The sequence below is a fragment of the Bombyx mori genome, chromosome 9 (assembly GCF_030269925.1).
Source record: "Bombyx mori chromosome 9, ASM3026992v2".
Taxonomy (NCBI): domain Eukaryota; kingdom Metazoa; phylum Arthropoda; class Insecta; order Lepidoptera; family Bombycidae; genus Bombyx; species Bombyx mori.
Window position 1 is genome coordinate 808,359 of NC_085115.1, and position 27,664 is coordinate 836,022.

General features: G+C 37.8%; 2 protein-coding genes and 1 non-coding gene across 6 annotated transcripts in view; 2 read left to right on the forward strand and 1 right to left on the reverse strand.

The window, feature by feature from the left end:
- The first annotated feature begins 388 nt into the window (after positions 1-388).
- LOC101736610 (katanin p60 ATPase-containing subunit A-like 1) lies at positions 389-23,301 on the forward strand. Of its 3 annotated transcripts, none has more exons than XM_038012979.2 (9): positions 389-541; positions 1,637-1,808; positions 12,770-12,999; positions 14,858-15,330; positions 15,993-16,172; positions 17,556-17,698; positions 18,858-18,967; positions 19,562-19,688; positions 20,386-23,301. In XM_038012979.2, exons 2-9 carry the CDS (start codon positions 1,657-1,659, stop codon positions 20,582-20,584), a joined length of 1,614 nt encoding a protein of 537 aa, XP_037868907.1. In that variant the 5' UTR covers positions 389-541; positions 1,637-1,656; the 3' UTR covers positions 20,585-23,301. The 3 variants fall into 3 exon arrangements, with proteins under 3 accessions (XP_037868907.1, XP_037868908.1, XP_037868909.1); XM_038012980.2 differs by having other exon boundaries at positions 14,891-15,330; XM_038012981.2 differs by lacking the exons at positions 389-541; positions 1,637-1,808 and adding an exon at positions 9,906-10,134.
- On the forward strand, positions 11,749-11,821 carry TRNAK-CUU (transfer RNA lysine (anticodon CUU)). The gene has a single exon. It is a non-coding gene; the product is annotated as a tRNA-Lys (tRNA).
- The window catches only part of LOC105841262 (V-type proton ATPase 116 kDa subunit a 1), a 55,315-nt gene continuing 50,407 nt past the window's right edge, over positions 22,757-27,664 (reverse strand). For both annotated transcript variants that reach the window (XM_038012848.2, XM_062669995.1), the window contains one exon: positions 22,757-26,722. In XM_038012848.2, the coding sequence (XP_037868776.1) occupies positions 26,584-26,722 (139 nt within the window). In that variant the 3' untranslated portion in view covers positions 22,757-26,583. The remainder of the gene's footprint in view (positions 26,723-27,664) is intronic.

Consider the following 27,664-nt stretch of genomic DNA (forward strand, 5'->3'; position numbering starts at 1 on the left):
CTTTGTTTTGCCGGTGAACATAGTTGAACGAGCTTAAGACCTACCACACCTAAGGCACACCTATGCCGTTGTCTACAACTGTAACAGTAGACGTTCAGTGCTGCATACTGTGAGCTCGCACCGCATACGGCTCGTTATCTTGGTAGACCGAGGTACTGGTCAAATCATTGTAACAGGGAAGGACAAATTGTGAATATAAAATGAATGAAGTCGTAAATTGTCGCTGTATTTAATATCTGTAATTTCAGACATTCTAAATTTAAAATAAATAATAACGGATTTTAATTAATGCACATCCACGACACAATTACAAAACATCGTTCTGTATAAAGTACCTTTCGTAAAGTACCGTCGGTCATCGTCCGCCGCGTCGGCCGCGTCGGACGCCAGTGCGTCGCGGTCACTCGACGCGGCCGCCGCCTCTGTAGCTCCGTAGCTCGGCGTAGACAACGTAGACGGTCTACGATTCGCGTGCCGTTTTCTTGAACTAATTAAATGTAATTAAATAGGTGCGGCTTTTCGTATTGCTTTTCTTTAAAGGGTTTGTTAATTTTACTTTTGAAAAATATATTTGTGGATATACTAGTTTACGGAGTTTAGGAAATAAAGCGGATATTACAAACGGATTTAAATGGACCGTGCATTTTTCACGCTTTTGTTAGTTGTAAATTTTAATGATTGCTGTACCAGGCGTATGAATCTATATAAAATACGTGTAAAACAGTTGAAGAAAGTAGCGTGATTGAAATACTGAATGCAATGGTTAACTGGTACAACACGAGCTTTAAGTAATGGGATAATAGATTCAAAATAGTGTCTGTACAATGAATAATTATAATAGCTGTTGGCAATGAAATTAATGGTTTAATATTATCACAACTTTTAATAATTCCCTAATTTTCACTTTTTTACCTGGAATACAGGCTGGAATTTGTATTAGATACACGTTCTTATTCTAAAATCAGTATCTTAGAGCAGATCTTGATCCTGGAATCAGATAATAATATAATCAGGACGAATACTGGACACTAGTCTAGAATAGAGTGTCTTACAGTGGGAAACAATATTGGAGCAGTACCGTGAAGTAAGACTGATGCGTCAATCTTGGAATTTCAGATGATTTTAAGCTTGCTTATTGCACTCTTTGTTTCAACGGTCTTTTGAGTGAAGTCAAGTCTCGTGTAATATCGTGTTATATTGTCGTAGGACCAAACATGTTTTTGTTGTGTTGTTATATATAGGCGTTTATGTTGAGACTAGCTTTTGCCCGCGACTCCATCCGCGTGGAATAGTTACTTTGGCATAACGCTAAATCTTGCCCCCACTTCAATTACGTAGAAAGTGAAAATTTTTTTGAAGTATAGAATGTTAAGAAGCTATTTATACCCCTATTTTGAAACATTCTTTATTGGTGCTCCACTTGTATTAGCCTTACCGTGATGTTATATAGCCTGTAGCCTTCCTCAATAAATGGGCTATCTAATATTGAAAGAATTTTTCAAATCGGACCAGTAGTTTCTGAGATTAGCGCGTTCAAACAAACAAACTCTTCAGCTTTACAATATTAGTATAGATTATTGGTCGTATTATTATTTTGACTTCGGTAATGGTCCTCTACGTCACGTACTCTCGTTAGGTCTCGTTTACTATTCGAAGATGACGAATGACCTGAAAGCTTCAACGAGCGAGAAGGAGGCACGGGGCTCCTGGCCGAGGAGGGACGACCTCAAGATTGAGTTCGGGTTCGGAATGCCTCTAGGGGCCATGAGTGCTCATCCAGCTTTCCACTCCGCTTGGGACATCGCTTGGTAAGATTCATTAAAAATCTACATGTTTTCTAACACGCATTCATTAGCTTTAGTATCTCTTCGATTGAATATTTCGACTAAATATATATGTAATACAGCTTGATGAACTGATGATCTAACAATAATTATATTACTTCGAGTTCTTTTAAAGTTTGAGCGTAATATTGGGTTAAATATATTTAGTTATAGACAAAATGGTGGTCTGAATGTGACGTCGAAATATTATTTTAATAGTAGCATCTGTGTACTCCTATGTACAAAATAAATATGATGAGGAAGCCTATCATCAAACCTAATAAATTTACTTATTTGAGTAATATAAAATTAAATGTTAATATGAAATTATATTATATTTATATTAAATGTTGTTCGTTGGTAAACCGATGTTTTTAATATCCTAGTTTGACAAATTTGACTATTTTAAAAATGTTCATATGAATAGTGACGTTCAATGTTTTTTAGAGAGTTCAATGTTTTTTTTTATTGAAAACGGTAAGCTTATAAAATTACGCGGCGGGTACCAATTTTTCTAATGAAATACGTACTGAACAAATGTTCACGATTGATTTCCACGGTGAAGGAATAACATCGTGTAATAAAAATGAAACCCGCAAAATTATAATTTGCGTAATTACTGGTGGTAGGACCTCTTGTGAGTTCGCACGGGTAGGTACCAACACCCTGCCTATTTCTGCCGTGAAGCAGTAATGCGTTTCGGTTTGAAGGGTGGGGCAGCCGTTGTAACTATAATTGAGACCTTAGAACTTATATCTCAAGGTGGGTGGCGCATTTACGTTGTAGATGTCTATGGGCTCCAGTAACCACTTAACACCAGGTGGGCTGTGAGCTCGTCCACTCATCTAAGCAATAAAAAAAAAAAAAAAAAAAAAAATTGAAAAGGAAACGTCTATAGGGTCAAAATTGGGTGGAATTCTAAATCATGTTCCGTGCGTTTACGTTGTTATACTTATGGGCTCCGATAAACATTTAATACTTAGGTGGTTCGTGGGCATTTCATGTAATTTATATGTATATACATATGTATATTACAAAAAAAATAATTAATTTCTTTCTTTGTTGTACAGAACAACTTATTGGACATTTAATTTCAATTTCTAAAAAAGTAAAATTAGAACTAATAGACATTATACGAGTATATATTTAAAAAAAATTACATATAATTGCTCGTTTCTGCATTATGCCTTTTAAGGGTTATAAATTTTGTTAATATATTAGCTGTGAAAGTAATTATTACAAATCGAGCCGTTCTGCCCTGTTTTACACATAAACTGCTAACCTTCATAATAATGCTTTTGAATGCTTCGAGCTTGATGTCGGACCCGTTTCTCTGTATAACGCGAACCGATCGCCTTGCTGATAACCGCTTACAATAATAACAGAGACCTGTCGCATCAGCACTTCTGTGGCCTCGGCGGCGTTAATGTAGTGTTCGTATAAATATTCCGAAACTAAATGTATTCTCAACTATGTGTGATTGTTTTCTTTATTAACGTCATTGTGTGTAGATGAGCATGCAGACCACTTAATGGTAAGGAGTCACCGTCGCTCATGTCCATTAGCAATGCTCGGGGAACAACTAAGCCGCTGCACGATTGCACGGCATGGCTAGTGCAATTAATATACATAATTGATGTGAAAATGTAATTAAAATTTAGATCTCACAATGTCAATCTATGCACCGGCTAGCTGAGCCATCTATCTACTGCAGTACATACATTTTGAAGACTGACTTTCCTGCTCGTTGTATAGGTTTTGTAAATTAGCATTGTCGAGTTGTTGAGCACCAAAGATCCAAAAGATACTCGATCGATATTGCCCGGTCAATTGAAGAACGAGTGTAATCTTATAGCTATATTTATCACAAATTACAACTTCTACCCGTCCAATAACTATTCAACGTGGGCGTGCTGGACAGTCTTGTGCTCATCATACGAGACTTCAACCGCTCTTTTCGATATCGAGTAGAGGGAACCCGCTCCTCTCCGCGACCACTCATGGCTGGAGTCCCGCAGGGCTCCGTCCTCTCGTCGCTTCTATTTAGTTTATTTATTAACGACATTTCCCGGTCTCCGTCGTGGTTCGTGAGGAACGTCGACTCACACGACGAGCTGGACCTCGAATCGATCCGAAAACACATGAAGTCAGCGTCGGAACGCTACTTCGATAAGGCTATGAGTCATAATAATCGCCTTATCGTTGTCACCGCTGACTACTCCCAGAATCCTGATCACGCAGGAGCCAGTCACCGTCAACGCCCTAGACGTCCTTACGGACCCATCAGATCCAATAAGCCTTGCATTACACGCCTTCAGCTCTAACACTAGGAGCAGACTTAGGGACCTCGGTAACCGTACTCGTTCAACTCGGCAAGGAGTTCGATGTGCAACCTAACCTAAACATCATCCCGCTGAGTTTCTCGCCGGACCTTCTCAACGGGTTGCGATTCCGATCCGGTAGTAGATTCATTCGCGAAGCCGCTGCCTTTGAGTTGTTAGGTCTCCTTTGGAGGCGCTCGGGCAGCTGTTAGCAAATTCCACCCCTCCTGGCTGAGCCTTTGCTCGCGCACCTGCCCTGATCAAACTGGAGAGGCCTCCGGGCCAGCAGTAATTTCTCAAACATAAAAAAAAAAACGATAGCCAGTAAAATAATCTATAAGTGTCATCAATTGGTGCACACCGCAAACAAACATAGAAGTAAGGGCCGAAGTGTTTGTTTGCTTATCGAATCGTATCGTAATTATTCGGCTAATTTATTTATGAATATTTATTAGTATGGTAATCAAGGTTATATTTTTGTAGCTTCGCCGGTCACGCAACATTCGACATCGTCCTTGGACCACAATGTTTCATACGAATACACCGTGAAAATGACGCAAATAGAACAGTTTTTTTTTCTCTCCATTTATTGTAAATCTTTATTATTACTGGTGGCAGGACCTCTTGTGAGCTCGATGGGGCTTGGTCGGTAGTCGGATCTGCGGGGCAAGTGCTTCGCGCGCCTTTTTCAAGGCATAGTCTCTTGTGAGAAATTGGGGGAGGTGAAGGACTTCTTGTGAGTCCGTACGGGTAGGTACCACCACCCTGCCTATTTGTGCCGTGAAACATTAATGCGTTTCGGTTTGAAAGGCGGGGCAGCCGTTGTAACTATACATGAGACCTTATAACTTATATCTCAAGGAGGGTGGCGTATTTACGTCATAGATGTCTATGGGCTCCAGTATCCACATCTAAGCAATAAAAAAAGAGAAGGTCAGATGTGTTTGCACTACAACAGTGCATGTGCGTTACATTTGTAATTTGTATAATTCAATTTATCGAACAGAAATCAGCTTGTCCCATTCTCAGGTATAGACTCATATTATGTCTCTTTGAAGCAAAAAAAAAAAAAAAAATAAGAAAAATCACAATTAAATATACATATTTAGCGTTGAAAAACTATTCGATTTAAGAAATATCCTTCTTCAAACGAGGCTTGTGGAGAGTACTTAACGGTAGGCAGCGGCTTGGCTCTGCTCCTGGCATTGCTGAAGTCTATGGGCGACGGTAACCACTCACCATCACGTGGTCCGTATGCTGCCTACACGGGCAATAAAAAAAATAAAAAAAACTACGCATACCGCATAGGCTCGCTCGCGGCTGGTGGAGGATATTTTTGAATATTGAATACAGTGAAAATATTTGGATACGGATTTTTTGGATGGATATAGATTATTTGGAACGGATATTGGGATCATTTTGAAATCCGTATCCAAATATTTTGATAAATATGACCAGTATTTATCCGTTTAGCACACGTAAAATCATTATCTCGATTTGAAATTGGATTTAACAAATAAATGAAGACTGATTTGCCTGAGGGGTCTGGAACAAATTGGCCGTTCCGTTGAAATCACGCCCACATAATAATTTACCATAATTCGACTGGACGAGTGGGCGAGATCCTCACAAAGGACACAATAATAATCCGTATTAGAGCAAACGTAAGCTTGTTAGGGCCATTTTACTTGGTCTGAGCGGGGTTTGTTGATATTGAAATACTACTTGAAATATTATGTTCTCGAACCTTCTTCGAGCAGTAAACAGGATAAAAATATTTTTAATATTTATCAATTATACAAATCTTACGTTTATTTAATAAATAAAGTTATAATTAAAGTATTTAATAAATAAGTTTATTTAATAAATCGGGACAAATTACATACGATAATCAGCCCCCAAACTAGGATTTTCTGTACTGTGGGAAGAGACTGATATACATACTTATTAATTACGTTTAAATAAATACATTTAAAATATTAGACAGCCAGACAAAGAAAAAACAAATATTTATTTTCTAATTACATTCTAGATCACAGGAATCTGTACATTATTTTCTAATTACAAAAATAGTTAATAAGTAATGGATAAAAACTGCGAATACCGATATATTGAACACTGGAATGGTTTTGAAATACTGTCGACCTCTATTCTTATACGGATAAAATGCAGCTCAATCTTTTGTATAATATTATTAATATTATGTTGATATTAATCTTGGTCTATTAGAAATTGGGCTATGTGTTATCGTATTATTTGACAAATGAGATTTTTGTCTCAAAGTTTTTAGAAAGGTGTTTCTTTTAGGTAGTTTGATGATTACGAATTTTTTACAAGACCATTACTATTTATTGTTTACTTGCGTGTTTCCTTACCTTTGTCGTATGACTCTTCTCAGAGCGGTCGCGATGGTTAGTCAGTCAGTTTTAGTAAGGATCTCTAATTTTTTGCAAAAAAGATTATAGCCTATGTCACTCGGGAATAGTGTAGCTTCCAAACAGTGAAATAATTTTTCAAATCAGTTCAGTAGTTTCGGAGCCTATTCAATACAAACAAACAAACAAATCTTTCCTCTTTATAATATTAGTATAGATGTTATTCCTTCACCATGGAAGTCAGTCGTTAACATTTGTTGAGTACGTATTTCATTAGAAAAATTGGTACCCGCCTGAGATTCGAACACACGCTTATCCGTTAGGCCACGACGACTATTAAAATTATAATTTGCGTAATTACTGGTGGTAGGACCTCTTGTGAGTCTGCGTGGGTAGGTACCACCCTACTACTATACCCCGCCTATTTCTGCAGTGAAGCTGTAATGCGTTTCGGTTTGAAGGGTGGGACAGCCGTTGTACTGTATAAAACTGATACCTTAGAACTCATGTCTCAAGGTTGGTGGCGACATTTACCTTGTAGATGTCTATGGGCTCCGGTAACTACTTAACATAGGTGGGCCGTGAGCTCGTCCACCCACCTAAGCAATAAAAAAAAAGAGATCCAAGCCACAGCGGATGCACAATAAGTACTATCTGCGAGCCTCCGCCTTCACCAAGCTACCTTTTCATGTCATTCAATCAACGCATGAATTGTTTTCAAAGTTTAATGGATAAAGTATGCTTCCTAAAAAAAGAACCATTCAATGAAAAGTCATTGACTCCAATCGATATGTTTGTCTGACTTGCTACATACGTAGCAATGAGTACTACGTGTGATAGTCATTGACCTTTGGCACAGTTCCGGTACGCGCTGTCAAGTTTACCCTCCTTCAGAGCGAAGAGTTCGTTCACCTCAATGCAGTTTTACAGCGCGGTGGTCACATACTGCAACAAGTTTTGAGTGATAGGGTCCAGGGTTCTTAGGCCTGCATACACCCCGTCCTGATGCAACCGGTTCAGAAGTAATCGAATGATTGCTTAATGTCGACGGACTGTGTTAATAGGCAGCTGTAGTGCCGTCTTTACCAGTTGAATTCCAGGACTTATGACAATTATATTAGGTTTATAACAGTTATTCTGATGACGTTAGTAAATACGTATCGATTTTAGATTAGTATACAAGGCTATTTTGTTCGAAGAGTGAAAGGAATGAGTTGGCAAATGATTATTTTAGATTTTATTCGTTTTAAATATTCAGAGGAACAAACCTGTAAAAATGTTTATTTTCGTAATCATTGATAGAAAGCTAGGTTTTTTGGAACGAAGTTCCTTATGGGATGATGCGGAGGGGTCCTCTAACCGGGAAAAAACGTCCGTAACGTAAGATTTTGATTAGTAATGCACACAGTGTACGACTTAACTTTGTAATAACGTGCAAATTAGTAATGCACACAGTGTACTACTTAACTGTGTAATAACGTACAAAAAATAACATATTTTTTTATCATTCATTGACCACGATCTCAGAGCGTTCGTTTGCGCAATACACTAACTCTTATGCAAACAACCGTGAATGAAGTGTACCACAATAAGTTCGCACGTTATCGAATGACCGTGGGTTGTTGCGAAACCTTCAGTTTTATTTTCTTTATACCTCGAATAGAACTTAAAATTAATATTTTTATAATAAGGAACTTCGTTCCTATCCAGTGTCCCATGACACCACACATCTTTTTTATAAGGTCCACGTTCCACCTGGTTTCTGGAGCTCACAGTCATCATGAGGTGAATGTCGCCACTCAGCTTGAGACATGGAGGAAATCTTGTTAGTATAGCTTTTCAAAGCATGAATATTTCACAGCACGTACGATGTGCTGTTGAAATATGGTACCACGTATGGTGGTATTCGGTCATGTGACCTCATAGTATACGCCACCAGTAGTAAATGGTAAATTTTGGTATACTGGGTATGGGTATGGGGTATGGTTAGGAGATAACGGAAGATTCGATTTTTTAAAATTTTTTTTATTGCTTTAATGGGTGGACGAGCTCACAGCCCACCTGGTGTTATGTTGTTACTGGAGCCCATAGACATTTACAACGCAAATGCGCCACCCACCTTGAGATATAAGTTCTAAGGTCTCAGTATAGTTACACCGGCTGCTTCGCCCTTCAAGCCGAAACGCATTACTGCTTCACGGCAGAAATAGGCGGGGTGGTGGTACCTACCTGTGCGGACTCACATGAGGTCCTACTTCCACCAGTTGCAGGAACTAAAGTCTGATTTCATGTAGCGGTATCCTGTGGTGACTCCGACAAAGTATTATGAGCAAACTGATGTTTATGATCTTCTAAGTTAAGCCTAAACGAGCTGATACTGTCGTGCCTATTTCTGTCGCGAAGCTGTGACACGTTCCTCCTTGCAAAGTTGTCATTAATTGAAATGGATTCAAAATGGGCAGTTGGATTGAAGTTGAGTGTTCCCAAGATGGTCGTTATCAGAGCCAGAACAGTCCAGATTTGAATTTATACACATTATATACAGCGTTGTTATTTGTGTTTGCCCTAGACGAGGTCGACCCATGAATGCGTGACTGACCGTTGTCAATACCTCTCCATTCCGCAGCTATTATTGCGTTCATGGTAATAAACCTTTCGTAACATAACTTATTTCCGTAATGCAGCCGTGTATTCAGATTCAATGCGTATTTTATGGTTTCGAACATGTTTGTAATCATAGATTATACACTTAATAATAAAATGTAAATGAAAGTTTTGTTTGTTTAAATCGTCAATACGTTGACAGTGTTGACAGTGTTGAAATTGGTTACATTATTTAAGAGTAAAATTGCTGTTTAGTAATCTTTATGCAATAAAAGAAGCCTTGAAGTGTCTGTTGGCCTTTTAAATACACGATTGTTTTGCGACAAGATATCGGTACTTACATGTACTATCTAGTATTTAATAGAGGGCATAAGGGTTTTTGAAATTAGTTAGTTTAATAGGAAATGAAGTGAAGCTGGCTATCATGGGTGAATTATGGCGATGTGACAGTAACTACTCTGACTGACAGACAATAACTCTGATTAAAATCTGGACAGGCTAATATGATTCTCTGACCTATTTAAACTGAAGTGTATTATTGTAATAAAAAAAGTATGACTAAGTCGTGCCAAAGATCAGGGCGTCCACTCAAACCTTTCTGTTGGTTGAAATCTAGGCTAATTGGAGTTCATTTACACACAAAAACATTTCACAAAGTGGACCAGCCGTGTACTTTTAATAAAACACGTTCTTATTCGTATTATTGTAAGGTGTAATTTTCTATAACGTTATCGGTAAAGTCCTTGTTTTACTATTGTTTATGACTCTATTGTCATAGCAACGTGTCCACAACACCGACGTCAGTGCGTCCAAGATTTTCCGGACTTCGTAATGACACCCTTTGTAGCGAAAATTATGATTGCGTGACCGACTGTAGCTCTTAGAAGAAAAGTAACTAATGTTTTTGAAGCGAACATCAATCTTGTTGAAGCGAAGTATGGATTTTGGAAACGCATTTTACCCGAACGTTGGGGGGCTGAGGCAGTTCTTTGAACCAGACCCTTTTTTTGGGTACGTACTTAATTACACGTACGGGATAAACCTCTCTTTTAAATCCATAGAGCGGCCCTAAAATATTTACGTAACAAAAATCGCACCCAAAGTGGAATGGTCCAATATTGTACCTTAGATAGAACGGTAAACAGATTCAGAAGAGTATTTGAGTTGGTCTCTGAAATAGAGTTGAACTTATTAGAACTAGAGAACTTATTAGAACTAGAGAACTTATCATCTGCTAGAAAAGGATATTATTAGTAACAAACAGTATTTGAAAATAGCAATAGTATTTTACGTTTTTTTAATGTTTTTTAGTTAAAGGAACCGATAAAATTAATGCAATAATGTTTGAGGTTGATATGTTCCTGATATGCTTTAGCTCAAAACTAGTATAACTGAACCACGCTTTGCTGTGACTTTAGCTCTAAGTTTTGTCTATGTATGAAAAATAGCTATTGGTTAAATCTAGTCTCACGCCCTCTGCTGTACGTTGATGCTTAGATAAAACGATATCCTGAACGACAACCGTACAAAGTTACATTTAAATCGGTCGAATCTTTTTTTGTTTTTTTTTTATTGCCCTTGTAAGCAGACGAGCATACGGCCCACCTGATGGTGAGTGGTTACCGTCGCCCATGGACTTCAGTAATGCCAGGGGCAGAGCCAAGCCGCTGCCTATCGTTAAAGCTTAAGAGCGCTATGTTTGAGAGATTACGGGTGGCCCGGAGACCTTTCCAGTTTTACCAGGGCAGGTGGGTGAGCAAAGGCTTAGTCAGGAAGGTCGAATCGTTCATGAACGTGTAGAGGTCCAATATACAGAAAAACATTCGTTTTTTACTCATACAGATATTGGAATAAAAATAAAGTAGCTTTAACTGAAGTTGATTAATTTACAACGAAGTCTTGATTAGTTTATTTGTTTCATGATAACTTACTTACTCACGACGGCTTATATATGATACTCGAGAACTAAACTGAGCAAAGTTAAAACAATTTAGCCAATTACGTTCAATGAAGATTGTTGAAAAATGAAAATAAATGATAGTGAATAATCTTTTTGATTGTTGTAAGAATCCTTATTTGAGCTAAAGTCTCTAACTGGACAGAAATAAGGTCTTAAGCCTTTGTCGTTCAAAATATAGTACTGAATGCGTTATACTGTAAGAAGGTTTTATTGGTGGTAGGACCTAGGACGTCTGCTTACAAGGACATCTTGTGAGTCCGCACAGGTAGGTACCACCAACCCGCCTATTTCTGCCGTGAAGCAGTAATGCGTTTCAGTTTGAAGGGTGGGGCAGCCGTTATAACTATACTGAGACTTTAAAACTTGTATCTCAAGGTGGGTGCCGCATTTACGTTGTAGATTCCTATGGGCTCCAGTGACCACTTAACACCAGGTGGGCTGTGAGCTCGTCCATCCATCTAAGCCATAAAAAAAGCCACGACGAAGAGGATTCAAAACTGTAAATGTTGACGAGCAGTTTTTGAAGCTACATTAAATTCAATGCATTGTAACACCAGAAAATTTCCTTTCCAAGAATTTAAACATTTTTTTTTAAATTAACGCCATCTAGAGTATATACGTGGTGCAGTGTGGAGAAATCGATAACTTTTTTAATACACAAATAAGCCCGGCTAGCTCAGTCGGTAGAGCATGAGACTCTTAATCTCAGGGTCGTGGGTTCGAGCCCCACGTTGGGCGCCAAATTTTATAACGTGTCTGTGTCTGAGGGTGCCCTTGGGTATGTCGATGTTACATGAGGCCCAGTCGCGTCACTCCCCAAAAGGTTGGTCTATGGGTCGAGAGACACGGGGCCGAGTCGCACCACTTCTTAACACGTCAAGATTTTCATTTGTAGCGCGTGTAATGGTAGCTGTTATAGAATTGAAAGTATTTAATAAAAATACTGAATGGCGAAATAAAAACATTGTTCAGATAGGTATGCAAAATACAAAAAAAGTTTCAAAATATAGGATTCGGACTGTCATTGGAGCAACTTCTCTTCACTACATAGTATAAAGCAAAGTCGCTTTCTCTGTCCCTATATCTGTCTGTCCCTATGTATGCTTAAATCTTTAAAACTACGCATCGGATTTTGATGCGGTTTTTTTTAATAGATAGAGTGATTGAAGAGGAAGGTTTATCTATATATTAATACGTGAAGCAAAGACTTTGTATCCCTTTTTACGAAAATTGCGCGGACGGAGGAGTATGAAATTTTCCACACTTATAGAGAATATAGAGAAGAAGTGCACAAACCTAATATTTTTTTTAAATAATGCTTAAAAGATACATTAAATCAATAAAGAAAACATTACACACACTACATACCATGTATTTGACGCACACACGCATGCATACTATTTATCGTCAAACTTTTGTTCTTGACGTCTGTTGTCAAATTGAGAATAGATTAAATATTATTTGTCTTTGTTAATATTTTTTATAGTGTAGTCTTGGCGAAATTTGTGATTATAGAAGTATAAAATACAATCATAATAGTGTAAAAACTTAGAATTCTAATTAATTATAGTCGAATTTCGACTACTGCGGGAACTCTAGTATGTATAATAACATCCATTAAATAGTGGAGAAATCTAAATCTAGTTGTCCTAATATCCAAAAATCCTAATTTTTTTACTTTTTCAGCCCATCTTCAGGCTTTCATCAGATGGCTCGTATGATGGACCGTATGATGGTGGAGAGCCTCCAGCCGTTTGGCTTCGCTAGGATGACGGCAAGACAGCGTGGTGATAGTCGTGATCATCAGCCTCCACGTGATGGTCTACAGACAGAGCGCCCTGATACGAGGAAGGAGCGGGCGAAGAATCATTCCAATACGCACGCCGCCACTGGTACCAGACATCCTCCTACACAAAGTAAGATTTTGTCAGATATTCTTCTTCTCCTTCTTCCAGTGCCTCTTCAATCCTGAAGATTGGCCGTTAGCTTCCTGTATTCATTTCTATCAGTAGCCAGCCGGAACAGCTGTTCGACGGAGGCAATACCGGTCCACTCCCGGACATTCCGGAGCCATTCTTCGCCCAGCACATCTTTTTCCGACCACTTTGCCCATAATTATCAACTGCAGCAGCATGTATCTATCGTTCCTGAGCACGTGGCCTAGATATTCTATCTTACGCTTTTTGATAGAAGGCAACGTTTTCCGGGACATATGAACGCGCTGAAGCACAGTTTCGTTCCTGACCCTCTGCGTCCAACTAATGCGTAACATGCGACGGTAGCACCACATTTCGAATGCCTGTAGACGTCTTGTAGTGTCTTCTTTCAGGGTCCACGTTTCGCAACCATACATGGCGATAGGCCAGATATAGCACATGAGTAGCCTATCAGATCAGTAATGCCTATTTCCTTACTAGCGTATATGGGCAGAAGTGACCCATTTTTCTATAGGTTTTGAGGGGCGCCAGTGCCTAATTACGATTAATATGCTTTATATAAATGCTGTCACATACCTTGGACAGGTTTATTTGCAACAGTATAATTGTTATAATGACGCATCATATGTACTATTAAATAGTTAATAGTACATATTCTATTAAGCAGTTAATAGTACTATCGTAATAGTACATATTGCGATACGATTGCCTTGGGGCCTAAGTCCTTTCAAATTTTTTTTTTATTGCTTAGATGGGTGGACGAGCTCACAGGCCACCTGGTGTTAAGTGATTATTGGAGCCCATAGACATCTACAACGTAAATACGCCACCCACTTTGAGATATAAGTTCTAAGGTCTCAAGTATAGTTCCAACGGCTGCCTCACCCTTCAAACCGAAACGCAAGAACGGCAGAAACAGGCAGGGTGGTGGTAACTGGGTTGTGTTTGTGAGTCCGCGTGGGTACGCGAACTCACAAAAGGTCCTACCACCAGTAAAATTCAAATCAAACTCTCACTTCAAACTTTATCAAACTCTGAAACAAACATTGGTACTATGAAACTTAGCTTCATAATATCTATATTTGTTTCAGATTAGTTAGATTTACGGGCCTGGCCTCTGTTGCTATTTTCGATCAATAATGCATTTCATCCAATTTTGAGTTATCTCTTAGAGCATTTCTAATGAAATACGTACAAGACTTAACAAATGTTCAGCATTGACTTCCACGGGGAAGGAATAACATCGTGTAGTAAAAATCGAACCCGCACAATTCTAATTTGCGTTACGTTATAATTTGCGTAATTATAATTACTGGTGGTCGGACCTCTAGTGAGTCCACACGGGTAGTGCCCACCACTCTGCCTATTTCTGCCGTGAAGCATTAGTGCGTTTCGGTTTAAAGGGCGGGGCAGCCGTTGTAACTATGCTGAGACCTAAGAGCTCATATCTCAAGGTAGGTGGCGGCATTTACGTTGTAGATGTCTATGGACTCCGGTAACCACTTAATTCCAGGTGGGCCGTGAGCTCGTCCACTCACCAAAGCAATAAACAAAATGAAAAAAAAAACATTAGTACCACCTTGTCAGAAGTATTTTACAGTTGAGGTTAGTAGTTGAGGATAACAAAGATGATATAGGATAATATTGAACAGTAAGTATTGATCGAGATACCTCATTTAAAAGATAGTCTGCTAGTAAAGAAATGCGCTATAATATTAGTAACTCGTTGGAGTCGAATACTGCTGTTCAATAGCATTGTATTTTCATTAATGCCATATCCGTTTTTTTTAGCTCACCATTTCTTGATAAAAACGAAATCATCTTGTTCAATTTTCAGTAGTGAAACCAACTCAGTCGAATACATTTCTAGATCAGTCACAAGAGCAAAATAAACAAACGGACCCCACGACTGAGAAATGGGCGGGATCGTTACGGAAACGCGACCCTGACATCCAGCCGACCTTGCCGTCCATTGTCGCTAGAAAGACCTCTTCATCTTCAGTGGGCAGTGGAAGGAAGACCAGGTCTGTGGAAAGGATGCCCCGACAACGTGTAAGGCAGTTGGCTCCAATTAAACCGATTGTTAGAAAGGCTGAAGCGTCAGAAGGACAAGATGTTACAATTTATGAGAAGGATGAAAAAACATTCGATGCGACCGGCTATGAAATGCATCTAGTGGAGACCCTAGAGAGAGATATATTGCAGAGGAATCCTGATGTGCGCTGGAAGGATGTCATTGGATTGGACGATGCAAAAGCCGTGCTACAAGAGGCGATGGTCCTGCCTTTAGTGATGCCTGATTACTTTAAGGTTAGTTTAAAAAAAAACAGTTTGAATTAATTTACCAAATAGGTATCGAATCGATACTTCGGTATTTTTATAGTCTTGTTTTGTGTTGAAAATTTATCCATTGACTAATTATCATTATCGATTTGAACAAAACGGGTTTAGCATTTTTTGTAATATTGTATTAATTTGCAAAGAAACTTTTTTAAATGGCTGATTATTAATTTCTGCTGTGGAAGGACGTGGGAACTCACCACTAGCAATTTTCCCAAGAAAGCCTTTACGTATGTATTCTGTAAAGGTCACGATCCTCAGCACTGAGGAACACGACGCACGGAGGAGGAGGATTAATAAAGTTCAGCTTATGCCTTAGTGGACTTAAAATATGGAGGGGTTTCTGAAATGACACATTACAAACTTCAAAATACTAATAGTGTCTAATGGGGGTAAATCGTATACCACACACTGCAACTTATATAATTAATGTATATTATTTTTTCGGTTTTCGCGAGTTGTATCAATTATTAAAATAACTTTCACATTTAAATATCGCGTTTTCTATTGCCATTTTGTAATATCCGACGTTCTAAATATTTTACAGTGGGCAGGCACGATTTAAGAGTTATTAATTTTTTTATGAAATAATACAGACATGCTGCTTTAACTAGTTTATGTCTATTCGTCAGGGTATAAGGAGACCTTGGAAGGGCGTGCTCCTCACAGGACCTCCGGGTACAGGGAAGACATTGCTCGCGAGGGCTGTGGCCACAGAGTGTAGAACCACTTTCTTTAATGTATCTTCGGCCACACTCACTTCGAAGTACAGGGGAGATTCTGAGAAATTGGTCAGACTTCTTTTTGACATGGTGAGGCGCTTTAATTAATTTTGATCTAAGCTTTTAGAAGCTCCAAGTCTATTATTATGTATTAACGTAGATGCCCATACAATATGCCCGTCTTTGACGAGCTGACAGTACATAATACTAATAATATATATTTAAAATATACCACAGTCATACAATTAGATCAGCCTTTCCCAAATTGGGCGATAACGCCCCCTTGTGAGCGCTGCAGGCCTAAAGGGGGGCGTTAAGAGACCCAGAAAAAAAATGGGGCGTTGTGTAGAGGCCTGGGAGGTGATTTGTAATTTCATCTAGGAGGACTCATAGACACCGATTTAGCTCTCGCTATAGTGGTTTTTAAGTAGGTGAAAAAATGGGGACGCTAAAAAATAGTTTATTCTCAAAGTGCAGTAGACAAAATAAGTTTGGGAGCCCCTGAACTAAATTTTTTTTATTTTTTTTTTTATTGCTTAGATGGATGGACGAGCTCACAGCCCACCTGGTGTTAAGTGGTACTGGAGCCCATAGACATCTACAACGTAAATGCGCCACCCACCTCGAGATATAAGTTCTAAGGTCTCAGTATAGTTACAACGGCTACGCCACCCTTCGAACCGAAACGCATTACTGCTTCACGGCGGAAATAGGCGGGGTGGTGGTACCTAAAGTAATATAGTAACCTGAATACCTTGAGGCGTCAGTTCGAAGTAATCTTATCAAACAAGAAATATCAGAAAATATCAGAATAATGTGATTTTAAAATAAAAATATGTGTGCAATTTACACGTGTTAGAACCTTCAAAAATTTTGGCTTCAAGTTAATGTGATGAATGTGAAATTTCGGGACGAGGATAATTGTAACTTTTAGTAACGATCTTAATGTTACAAAGTTTGATAATAATGATTTTACATTTTATTCGTATATATTTACATAGATTTATTCAGAATGTATTAAGTACGAATATTAGGTACGAAGCAGAACACAAAGAGAACCACGAATATAAGAAACACTCTGTTATGCTTCCTGTCTCATTTTCTCCCACGTTAAATCTTATGAATTTATGAGTCTTGTCTCTTTTTACTATCGCTTTTTCGTTTATTTACTGGTGGTAGGACCTCTTGTGAGACCGCACGCGTAGGTACCACCACCCTGTCTATTTCTGCCGTGAAGCAGTAATGAGTTTCGGTTTGAAGGGTGGGGCAGCCGTCGTAACTATACTGAGACCTTAGAACTTATATCTCAAGATGGGTGGCGCATTTACGTTGTAGTCTATGGGCTCCAGTAACCACTTAACACCAGGTGGGCTGTGAGATCGTCCCCCATCTAAGAAATAAAAAAAATCATCGACTTTCAAATCACAACGATGTTAAATAAGTTTTCACTTTAAAATAATTTTATATTGTCAGGCGTCTTTCTACGCGCCCAGCACGATCTTCTTGGACGAGGTGGACTCATTGTGCGCGGTCCGCGGTGCTGACTCCGAGCACGAGGCCTCGCGACGATTCAAAGCAGAGCTGCTCATACAAATGGACGGGCTTGCTGCCGTATTGTGAGTCCAATAGATTTTATCATCGGCTATCAGCAATCATCGGCTTGTAAATTGTATTTTAATACGCTTTTATTAGCTTCAGACGTATGTATGTATGTTTATAACGGAATCTTTGAACATGATTTTGACCTCCTTCAAAACGTCGGATTAACTCGAAATTTGGTATACTTGTTAAGGAACAATGACAATTCAATATTTAAAATCGAAAAAAAAAAATTGAAAAAATTGAAATTCAACTAAAAAATGAAAAATAAATAATAGTTTAAAAAAACTAATAAAATACACTTTTATAGAAAATCCTACTAAAAAATAGAAAATAAATTTTAATAAAATTGAACAAAAATAATGTAAGAAAAAAAAATATTGTATAAAAGCGTGGGGTGCTTTTCAGGATATTCCCGGTCACCGTCCTCGCCGAACCCGTCGCTTGCGACAAAGGGCTCGACGAGCGAACTAACCCATAGACACAGCCCACTGAGTTTCTCGCCGGATCTTCTCAGTGGGTCGCGTTTCCGATCCGGTGGTAGATTCTGCGAAGCACTGCTCTTGCTAGGGTCAGTGTTAGCAACTCTCCGGTTGAGCCCCGCGAGCTCACCTACTAACGTTAGGGCGAAGCTGAAATAGCCTCTCAAGGCTATCAGCATAGGTATATCAGTAGAGGCATACTCATATCTGTTCATAAAATATGTATAACTACTTAAGCCATGCACCCCACGCTTTTTTACAATAAAATCATTTTTTCTTACGCTATTTTTAATTCAAATTTATTAAAATTTCTTTTCAATTTTTTTGTTGGATTTTCTATAAAAGCGTATTTTGTTAGTTTTTTAAACTATTATTTTCTTATTAAAAGCTGATGAGATAAAACAAAATAAAATAGGAAAAGACAAAGTGTCATTTTCTCTCTTTTTGTGAATCGATTTTTTTTAGGTGCGCCAATTGGCGAGCCTTAGAATACAAACGGTAATAGTAACACATCTCATATTAAAGTTTTGCTTAAATAATACTTTATTTTCCGTACCATTATTACGTTGAAAAGGGGATGAATCTAAATCTTGTAATGTCGGTGATTATGTTCGAATTTCGGATCATAAAGTGAAAACTAATATTAATAAATATGACTCAAAATATTCATGATTTATTTGTAACATATTTCTAGCAACCAAGATAAAATCATAATGGTATTAGCCGCGACCAACCATCCGTGGGACATCGACGAAGCCTTCAGAAGGAGGTTTGAGAAGAGGATCTACATTGGCCTTCCAGATGGTAAAAAATTAACTTAGTATTATTTGTCTTTGATGAAACGGCTCATGGACTCCATAAGCTAAATGTGTCTGTCGACAAAATTCCAATGGAAATAGAATAACGACTATCACAGCTTATTATTACTTTGCGGCTGAGATAGGCTGGATGATGGGGCGTATCTGTACCACTACTAGGTATACAAATTATTATGATTTTGTTAAAGAATTCTAACTCGTTTTAAAATAATCAAGCACACTACTTTATAAATTAACAAGATGAAAATTAGAAAAAGAAGAGTAATAGAAGAAAATCATATAACGTACTAGTGACAGGACGTTTTGTGAGTTCGCACGGGTAAGTACCACCATCCCGTCTATTTCTGCCGTGAGGCAGTAATGCGTTTCGGCTTGAAGGGTGGGGCAGCCGTTGTACTGTAAAAACTGAGACCTAAGAACCCATGTCTCGAGGTGGGTGGCGGCGTTTACGTCGTAGATGGGCTATGGGCTCCGGTAACCACTTAATATCAAGTGGGCCGTAAGCTCGTTTACCCAACTAAGCAACAAAAAAAAACAATTTTTTGTCATCGATAATTTTATAATTCTAATATTAATGCAGAGCCGACGCGTGTGAAACTTCTGAAGCTGTGTCTCCGAGAAGTCGCGCTAGCGGAAGATGTAGATCTAGTGGATCTGGCAACTAAATTGGACGGTTATAGCGGATCTGACATCTGCAACTTGTGCCGGTGAGGTTATGAACTACTTTTTTCAAAGAATCTATGTATTGCCCTTGAAAGTATTCTGTTAAAATCGAATCTACCGTCGTTTTATTTGTTGTTAGCGGAATCCAGGTTTTCATTTTTAAGTAGTTGTATAATTATTGCTTAAATGGGTGGACGAGCTCACAGTACACCTGGTGCTAAGTGGTTATTGGAGCCCATAGACATAAACAACGTAAATGCGCCACACACCTTGAGATGCAAGTTCTAAGGTCTCAGTATAGTTACAGCGGCTGCCCCACCCTTCGAACCGAAACGCATTACTGCTTTACGGCGGAAATAGGCGGGGTGGTGGTACCTACCCGTGCGGGCTCACAAGAGGTCCTACCACCAGTAATTACGCAAATTATAATTTTGCGGGTTTGATTTTTATTACACGATGTTATTCCTTCACCGTGGAAGTCAATCGTGAACATTTGTTGAGTACGTATTTCATTAGAAAAATTGGTACCCACCTGCGGGATTCGAACGCCGGTGCATCGCTACACATGAATGCAGACGTCTTTAGGCCACGACGACTTAAAATTTTGTTTTTGGAACGAAGTTCCTTATGGGACGATGCGGGGGGGTACCCTAACTGGGATAACCGTAATTAATATTTTTTTAATAAGGAACTTCGTTCCTATCCGGTGTCCCACGACACAACACATCTTTTTTAATTCAGGGATGCCGCAATGATGACGATGCGTCGTAAGATAGCCGGTAAGAGTCCGGATCAGATCCGCAGACTGAAGCGCTCCGAGCTGGAGGCGCCGGTGTCGGCGGCCGACCTGGGCGCCTCCGCGGACAAGACGCGGCGCACGGTGAGCCCCGCCGACGTGGCGCGCTACTCCTCCTGGATGCAGCGCCACGGCTGCTCCTAGCGCCGGCCGAGGGCGCTCCGGGCCCTACTAGAGCGACTGCGCAATGCATCTAACTGATCGCTTTCAAAAAACCAAACGAACCATTGACAATGACAATGAGAATCATCTAATTGTTTCTAAAAGTATCTTACAATAATATTACTTCGGATCATGGACTCGTCGAACATATGAGTTTAGTGGCGACGCGCCCCAACTTTTTGCGTACAAATGTGAATTAAATTATTGTATACTGACTATTATCAATAAGGGATATAGGCATAAAATGATGTCATGGTGGATTCAGAGTGTATTATTACCTATTCCATAAAGCGTTTTTTGTGGGTCAATAATAGGAGACATTAAGTGCTTTTGTTTATAAATCATAATGTAAGTTTTGTGTTTTAAATTCGCTGTTTATTTGATCAAAGTCTTACTAGCGGCGCGATTAATTGGAGCCTCAAAAGAATGGTGGTTGCGGAATAAAATTATTACTAAACGACACTAGACTGAATTATTGTCCACAAGAACATTAAATCTTAGTTAATATGAACTCTAGATGTTGAACCTAAAGACAGGAATAAATATTAGTTATTAAATCTATTTAAATTGGACACAAACAAGTCTTTAAACATATTATTTGAGTCTTATTTCAAGCTTAGGTTAAACAAAAGCTATATTTTTAGTTTTAAGTTCGTCGCTGATGCGTCCTTTTCTTTTGAACAACTTATAGAATGGAGTTCAGACTGTAAAATATTTAATATAAACTGTACGCTACATTCGTATAGTGATAGTGTGTGTTGAGAGGAGTATGCACATAAACCTGCCGATAGGATTTGAAGTTTGCTTTAATGTAATGCTTGATTTGGTTATTGCTACGAATTACCCTTCTTTGAAATGAACTCAATTTTTATATAAATTTTATGTAGGTATTATAATAACGTTTGTAAAATAATTTAGAGTATTTTATATTAAGCAACGAGTGATCGCGATTTGCGATTGATCGATATTTCAAGAAAATTCGAATTGTATAATCGATTTAAAATTTATATCGCGTCTTATGTTATATTGTTTCTGATTTTTATTTGTAATACTACTAAGATTGGAATAAATTTATCAAAAAAATTTTTGATTTCATTGTACAACTAACTGCTTGTTATTGGACATCTTGACCTTTGACTTTAACATGCTTTCGATGTTATAAGTACAATAAGTTTGATTGTGAATTGGTCTTAGGATCGCAATTATGCTTCGAGTTGCTTGTTCCCTCTTCCACAGCGAATACAAACTATTCCACACTACGAGTACATGTCCACACTGGCCTGAACCTCCCTATCTTATATACCAGTAGGCATCCTGATAAATTCCGCTGTGGGTTGAGCTGAGCTGGCCGAGCTGGACGACTTTTTTATTGCCCTTGTAGAGTGATACACTAAATTTTATCTGATGTTATTACTTGTAAGTGTGCGGTACAATGTAGCTACTTTATAAATTTTTTTTTAAATTAGTAGCGAAAATATCATCGTCATTAAAATTGTCTTTGTAAACTAGAGCTAAAATGTCGGTAGTATGTTTACATGTACACATAATACCAATTTATATAGTACTAGCTGTACCCGTCCGTTTCGCTGGGCATTTAAAATTAACATTAATAGTTCTAGCTCTCACAAAGATTCTCATCATTAACGCCCCCGCAGCTGGTGTAGTGAGTCCAAAACTCATATAAATATTAGCCTATCCATTAAGTACATGTATTTTCTACATGGATACAAAGTTTCAAGTCAATAGGATGCATGGTTCAGTAGTTATAACGGAACATCCGTAAAAACCACTGTAGATTTTGTATATTAGTATAGATTAAAATTAAATGTTGAACTTTTTTGGAACATAAGAGTTTCATATTCCGATTTTTTTAATTTTTTTATTGCCGTTGTTGCCAGACGAGCATACGGCCCATCTGATGGTGAGTGGTTACCGTCGCCCATGGACTTCAGCAATGCCAGGGGCAGAGCCAAAACCCTGGCTACCGTTAAGTCCTCTCCACAAGCCTCGTTTGAAGAAGGAAATGTCATATATGCTTGTTTTACAGTATCAAGATGCGACTTTCATGGATTCTTAGCTTCGCTCAATTTGATCGATTTGATCGATTCGATTGATCGAAGGTTCTTAGTTAATTGAAGTATGAAAATAAAACAATTCTGTCAAATAAAATTCATTTATTCAGGAATGGTGAACATAATTGAGTGTACTCACTGTCTCGATGAAAATATTCATTTATATTTTACGAACAGATAATTAGCGATAATGATTTGTATTGTGCCAGTGAATTAAATTATTAGAATAGAATTAAATACGCATTTTATACCAGTTTTTTAGGAATAACGAAGGCGACATGTTGAAATTGTTATCACAAACACTTCATCGTGAAATGAGATGTATTTGGCGATTCGAAATTCAAATGCATTTATTGTTCTTTGAATGCATTTTATAGCGCATTTATAATTTCAAAAAGATAACAGATGTTAATATATTTTTTTTTGGAAATTTCTTAAAAGTAAGCCATTTTATTGAATTTTCACATGATTTAAATATTAGAACACATCAAAAATATTTTATAAATATAATTTGTACGTTATAACAATGACTTGTGGATAAAATTTATTGCTAAATTGTAATTTACATAGTCTTACGATGTAGTCAAGTTATCACTGAACGTTTTAATATAATTAATGAATATTAAACTCTTTTATTAAATGAAGATAAAATATAATTTAGGTTCGTCTTCCTGTAACAGTAATTAAACTATGCCGTAGCTAATAGTATCACAACCTGCTAACTGTGATATGACATCAGTGATTGTTTCAATAGTTAAGGCCACAGTTGGTTTGTTTGTTTTACTTTAAATAAAATAAATTTAACAACAAGCCTTATAAAATTTTATATATTCATTTAAAAACACAGCGCTTAGCTCTTTAAACATATATAAAAACTCACTATGAAATAAAATATTATAATTAATTGTTCAAACTTGATGATCTAGAATGCTATACCTAAATTGTTCGCGCGTGTTATCTGTGTAGTAACGCGTTAGTCTGTGGCACGCGCGCGCTGAGGTGCCTAGCTTAAAGGACTTTGTTTCCAAGACAGTAAAATTTATTTAAAAAAAAAGGTGCCTTGTAAGTAGACATAATTGGACAAGGACACGTAGATTGCTGTCCAGTGTCTAATAAACTGGACATATCTGTCCCGTAGACCTCAAAGACTAAGCTATAAATAAATGAAGACACGAGTAGGGGAAGAGGTTAAGTACCATTTGTAAGATTTTTGAGTTTTTACATTGTATGAAGGTGTTATATGAACCATATTAGACCTTAACTCCGGGTTTAAGGGATATTTTTAGAAATTGCATGCTGGAGTTATGTACGAAGAAAAAGAACTACAGGTAACAAAAGTTTCTTGCTCGTTTTCTCAAAATTAACAAATTGTATCATATCCTCTTGATCCCCTCATGTCTTCAAATACAATTGAAGTTTTTCTGTGAGATTTCTAGATAAAGGCTTTTTTTACTTAATGTACATTTTTATTTATTGAACTAAGGTTTTTTTTCGAACTAAAGAAAGAAAAAAAGAATAACAATCTAATCGTGCATCATAATTCCAACTATTAATTACAAATAATATAACATATAATAAAATTTAAAAATAAACAAACGATTTAAATGATTTTTTTTTCAGTAAAATATAACAATTGTCACAAACAGAACACAATATAGCGGGGAAAGAGTTTGCGTTATTTGAGTTTGAAACGATAATTGTTTCCGTTCAAAATACGCGGTCGACCGGTCGTATTGCTTGAAGCGTAACTCTCAGTGCAACTGTTTTATTTAGGGAGTCCCAATGGTTTTCCCGATGGACTCATTATAAACTCTTATAATACTTATTCACTCAATTATATCAGTAACAAGGAAATAGTGCGAATCGAAAAAATTACCTATCCTAGAACAATATTCAAACACTATAACACAATACGAGAATAGTCTATAATAATATATTTTTTTTAATTAATAATAATTGTTTTTAAGTCTAATTAACATTTAAGCGAAGACGGAACTTTCCTAAAATGTTAAAACTGCGAATACCATTTTTCAAATGGCCTAAGAGAAGAAAACCTTTTCGACAGCTGTCATTGTATCTGAACTAAACGCATCTAGACGCGTGAGTAGTGTAGGTAGCTATATATCACAAATTTATTTGCTGTCTTGTCGGACGATTGACTTGAATAATGTGTGATTCTTGCTTAATGTATGGTCACAAGCATCTAGTAAACAAATATGTGGCCTCAAGTTTACAATTCGAGTTTTCTTCCCGATAATTTTCCGTATTTTCCGTAAATTGTTCCGATGGTATATATATATATATTTTTTAAATATAGTTTTTATTGCCCTTGTAGGCAGACGAGCATACGGCCCACCTGATGGTGAATGGTTACCGTCGTCGTCGCCCATGGACTTCAGCAATGTCTGGGGCAGAGCCAAGCCTACTAATTTTTGGAATATTAAATTATAATCGAGAAAGCAGACATTTTCGCCTGGCGTTGGGACATTTAAACTTACATTACAAGTCAACAAAATCTCACATAATCTTTCTTTGAAACACTATTATTTATAATTTTTTTTTTAATAGAAAGCGGTGTTTAATAAAGACGAAATCTCGAAATTTGAAGAGCGTTCATATTTAAAAAAATGAAGCGATTCATAATCATATTTTATTAAGAATTGTATTATAGTTTTGTTAACGCATTTCTATTTGATGTAAGCTCCATTTTGAACTCAATATGGAACCCAGTTGTCCGAAATGACTAATTTACATTCATTAAATTGGTCAAATTTCATTTCTATGCTAAAGTCACCGTACATTTTTAGACAATACGTATTATTTGTCAGTGTCTAAAACCGATGCCAAACGCCTGGATTCCTTATTAGGTTTCCGTGTCAGAAATTCCGTATCGTTACATTATTCACGTCCCGTTATTAAAATTTATGAACGTGAGCTCTGTGTTTGAGCATTTTGTTTCATTTTCTGGATTCTAGCGTCCGAACAAAGAATTCCGGATAAGGAAACCGAATACGGAATTCAGATGTCTGCGGCCTAGACTAACCTTATTTGTCACTATCAATCACGTCACACGTAAATCCTTCGTAAAAGAGAATCATTAAAATGCACTGGTGAATACATTAATAAAATACCTTTGTTTATCATTGTTATCATCATATATTTGGTTAAATATAGTTGTAAGATATTCTTATATCGATACTTAAAGTAGACGAGCTCATATAGCGGCAGTGGCAGAAGGATAAATCTGTCTTTTGGTACCTATATAGTTAATCTCAAGTATAACAGCGCGATGGCAACCCAATTCTCTCCTGATACCACTATAATGCGACTTACACAAAACACCATATAGCAATATATGTTATATTTTTTACGACATCAATGTTAACGTTTATATGTTTACTACCCACAACTAGTTAATTTTGTACTTTGAATGTTTTTTAGCTATTATAATTTTAAATTAAAATACAAAGATAAAATTTAGCTAAAAGTCCAAGACTTTTTTGTCTAAAGCTAGTTTCAGAGATATCTATAATCTATTAGCTGCTTTGTAATTATGTATTCGCGGTACATGAAAAACTAATTTTGGGGTGTCTGTTCGTTACGATGTCTTCCATTAAACATTGAATCGTTACGAATGATCGTACTCAGAGAATGAACGTCTTACCTGCGCCGCGTCTGAACACACATTGCGGTTTGTTCTGTAGCGATTGTCTGATTGTTTTCATTCAAATAAATAAATTAAAAAAATCATTGCCATTCTTAATTAAATTTCCGAGACACTTAAATTAATCTATGCCCTCAAAGGGCCTCTAAATACGCTCGATATTTTTAACTAAAATCCGAGCAATTCGGAATCTCTTTGGTTTTTGAAATTTCTATATATCATAATGTAGCTACATATATTATAAGTTAATATTCTTCGTCTTTCTTCTCGGGCGGCGCGCCATTTTGCGCCAGTTCCTCGTCGTCGTGCTCTATGATGGCCGCGAATGAGAACGGCATGAAAGCGTATCCTTGTCCGTCGTAGAACTTACTCATGAACTCGACCCTGCGGGAACGAGGTTTCCTTCCATTATTTCATAGGTAACAAACGCTGGGCCATGGAATGCCTTTTCTCCAATTTTTTTATTTATTTTTTATTGCTTAGATGTGTGGATGAGCTCACAGCCCACCCGGTGTTAAGTGGTTACTGGAGCCCATAGGCATCCTCAACGTAAATGCGCCACCCATCTTGAGACATAAGTTCTAAAGTGTCAAGTATAGTTACAACGGCTGACCCACCCTTCAAGACCAAACGCATTACTGTTGCACGGCAGGAATAGGCAGAGTGGTGGTACCTACCCGCACGGACTCACAAGAGGTCCTAGCAGCAGTGTGTCAATACTAAAGGAGCTTAATGTTAAGACTAGACTTTCCAGAATATGCATTCGTAAAGTAGTAGAGTTCTTTGGACACATTGCTCGAAAGGAGGGTCACTATCTTAAGCAGTTGATAGTGACGGGTAAGATGGAGGGCAAAGGTCCCAGAGTACGCAGTCTCACGAGATGATCGGACCAAATTCGGTCTTGTCTGGACATCAAGCTCCAGGATACCCTCCACGAGTTTAACTATTGCAGCAGATGGAGAGCAATCGCACCAAAGAGGTTGGTGCAGCGGGGAAGTCACGACTCTTAGTAATGAGGAGAACGACGCTAGAAGGAGGAGGAACAAACGCTGTTGAACGTGAATAGTACGCGTTCAGAGCTCTGTGTGCTTAGTGCGAGTTTTTTAACGTTCTCGATAGCGTTAAAGTTACCTGAAATTTGTATGCAGCTGGAACAGTGCCCCTAGCGTTAGCAAACGTTCCAATTCCATACAAATTTGAGTTAACTTTTACGCTATCGAGAACGTTAAAAAACTCGCACTAAACACACTGATGTTAGTCGTGAATTTATTTTTATGATGCGCGTATTATAGAAGTTTGTGTGCTGTGTGTACAGTATTTGTAACG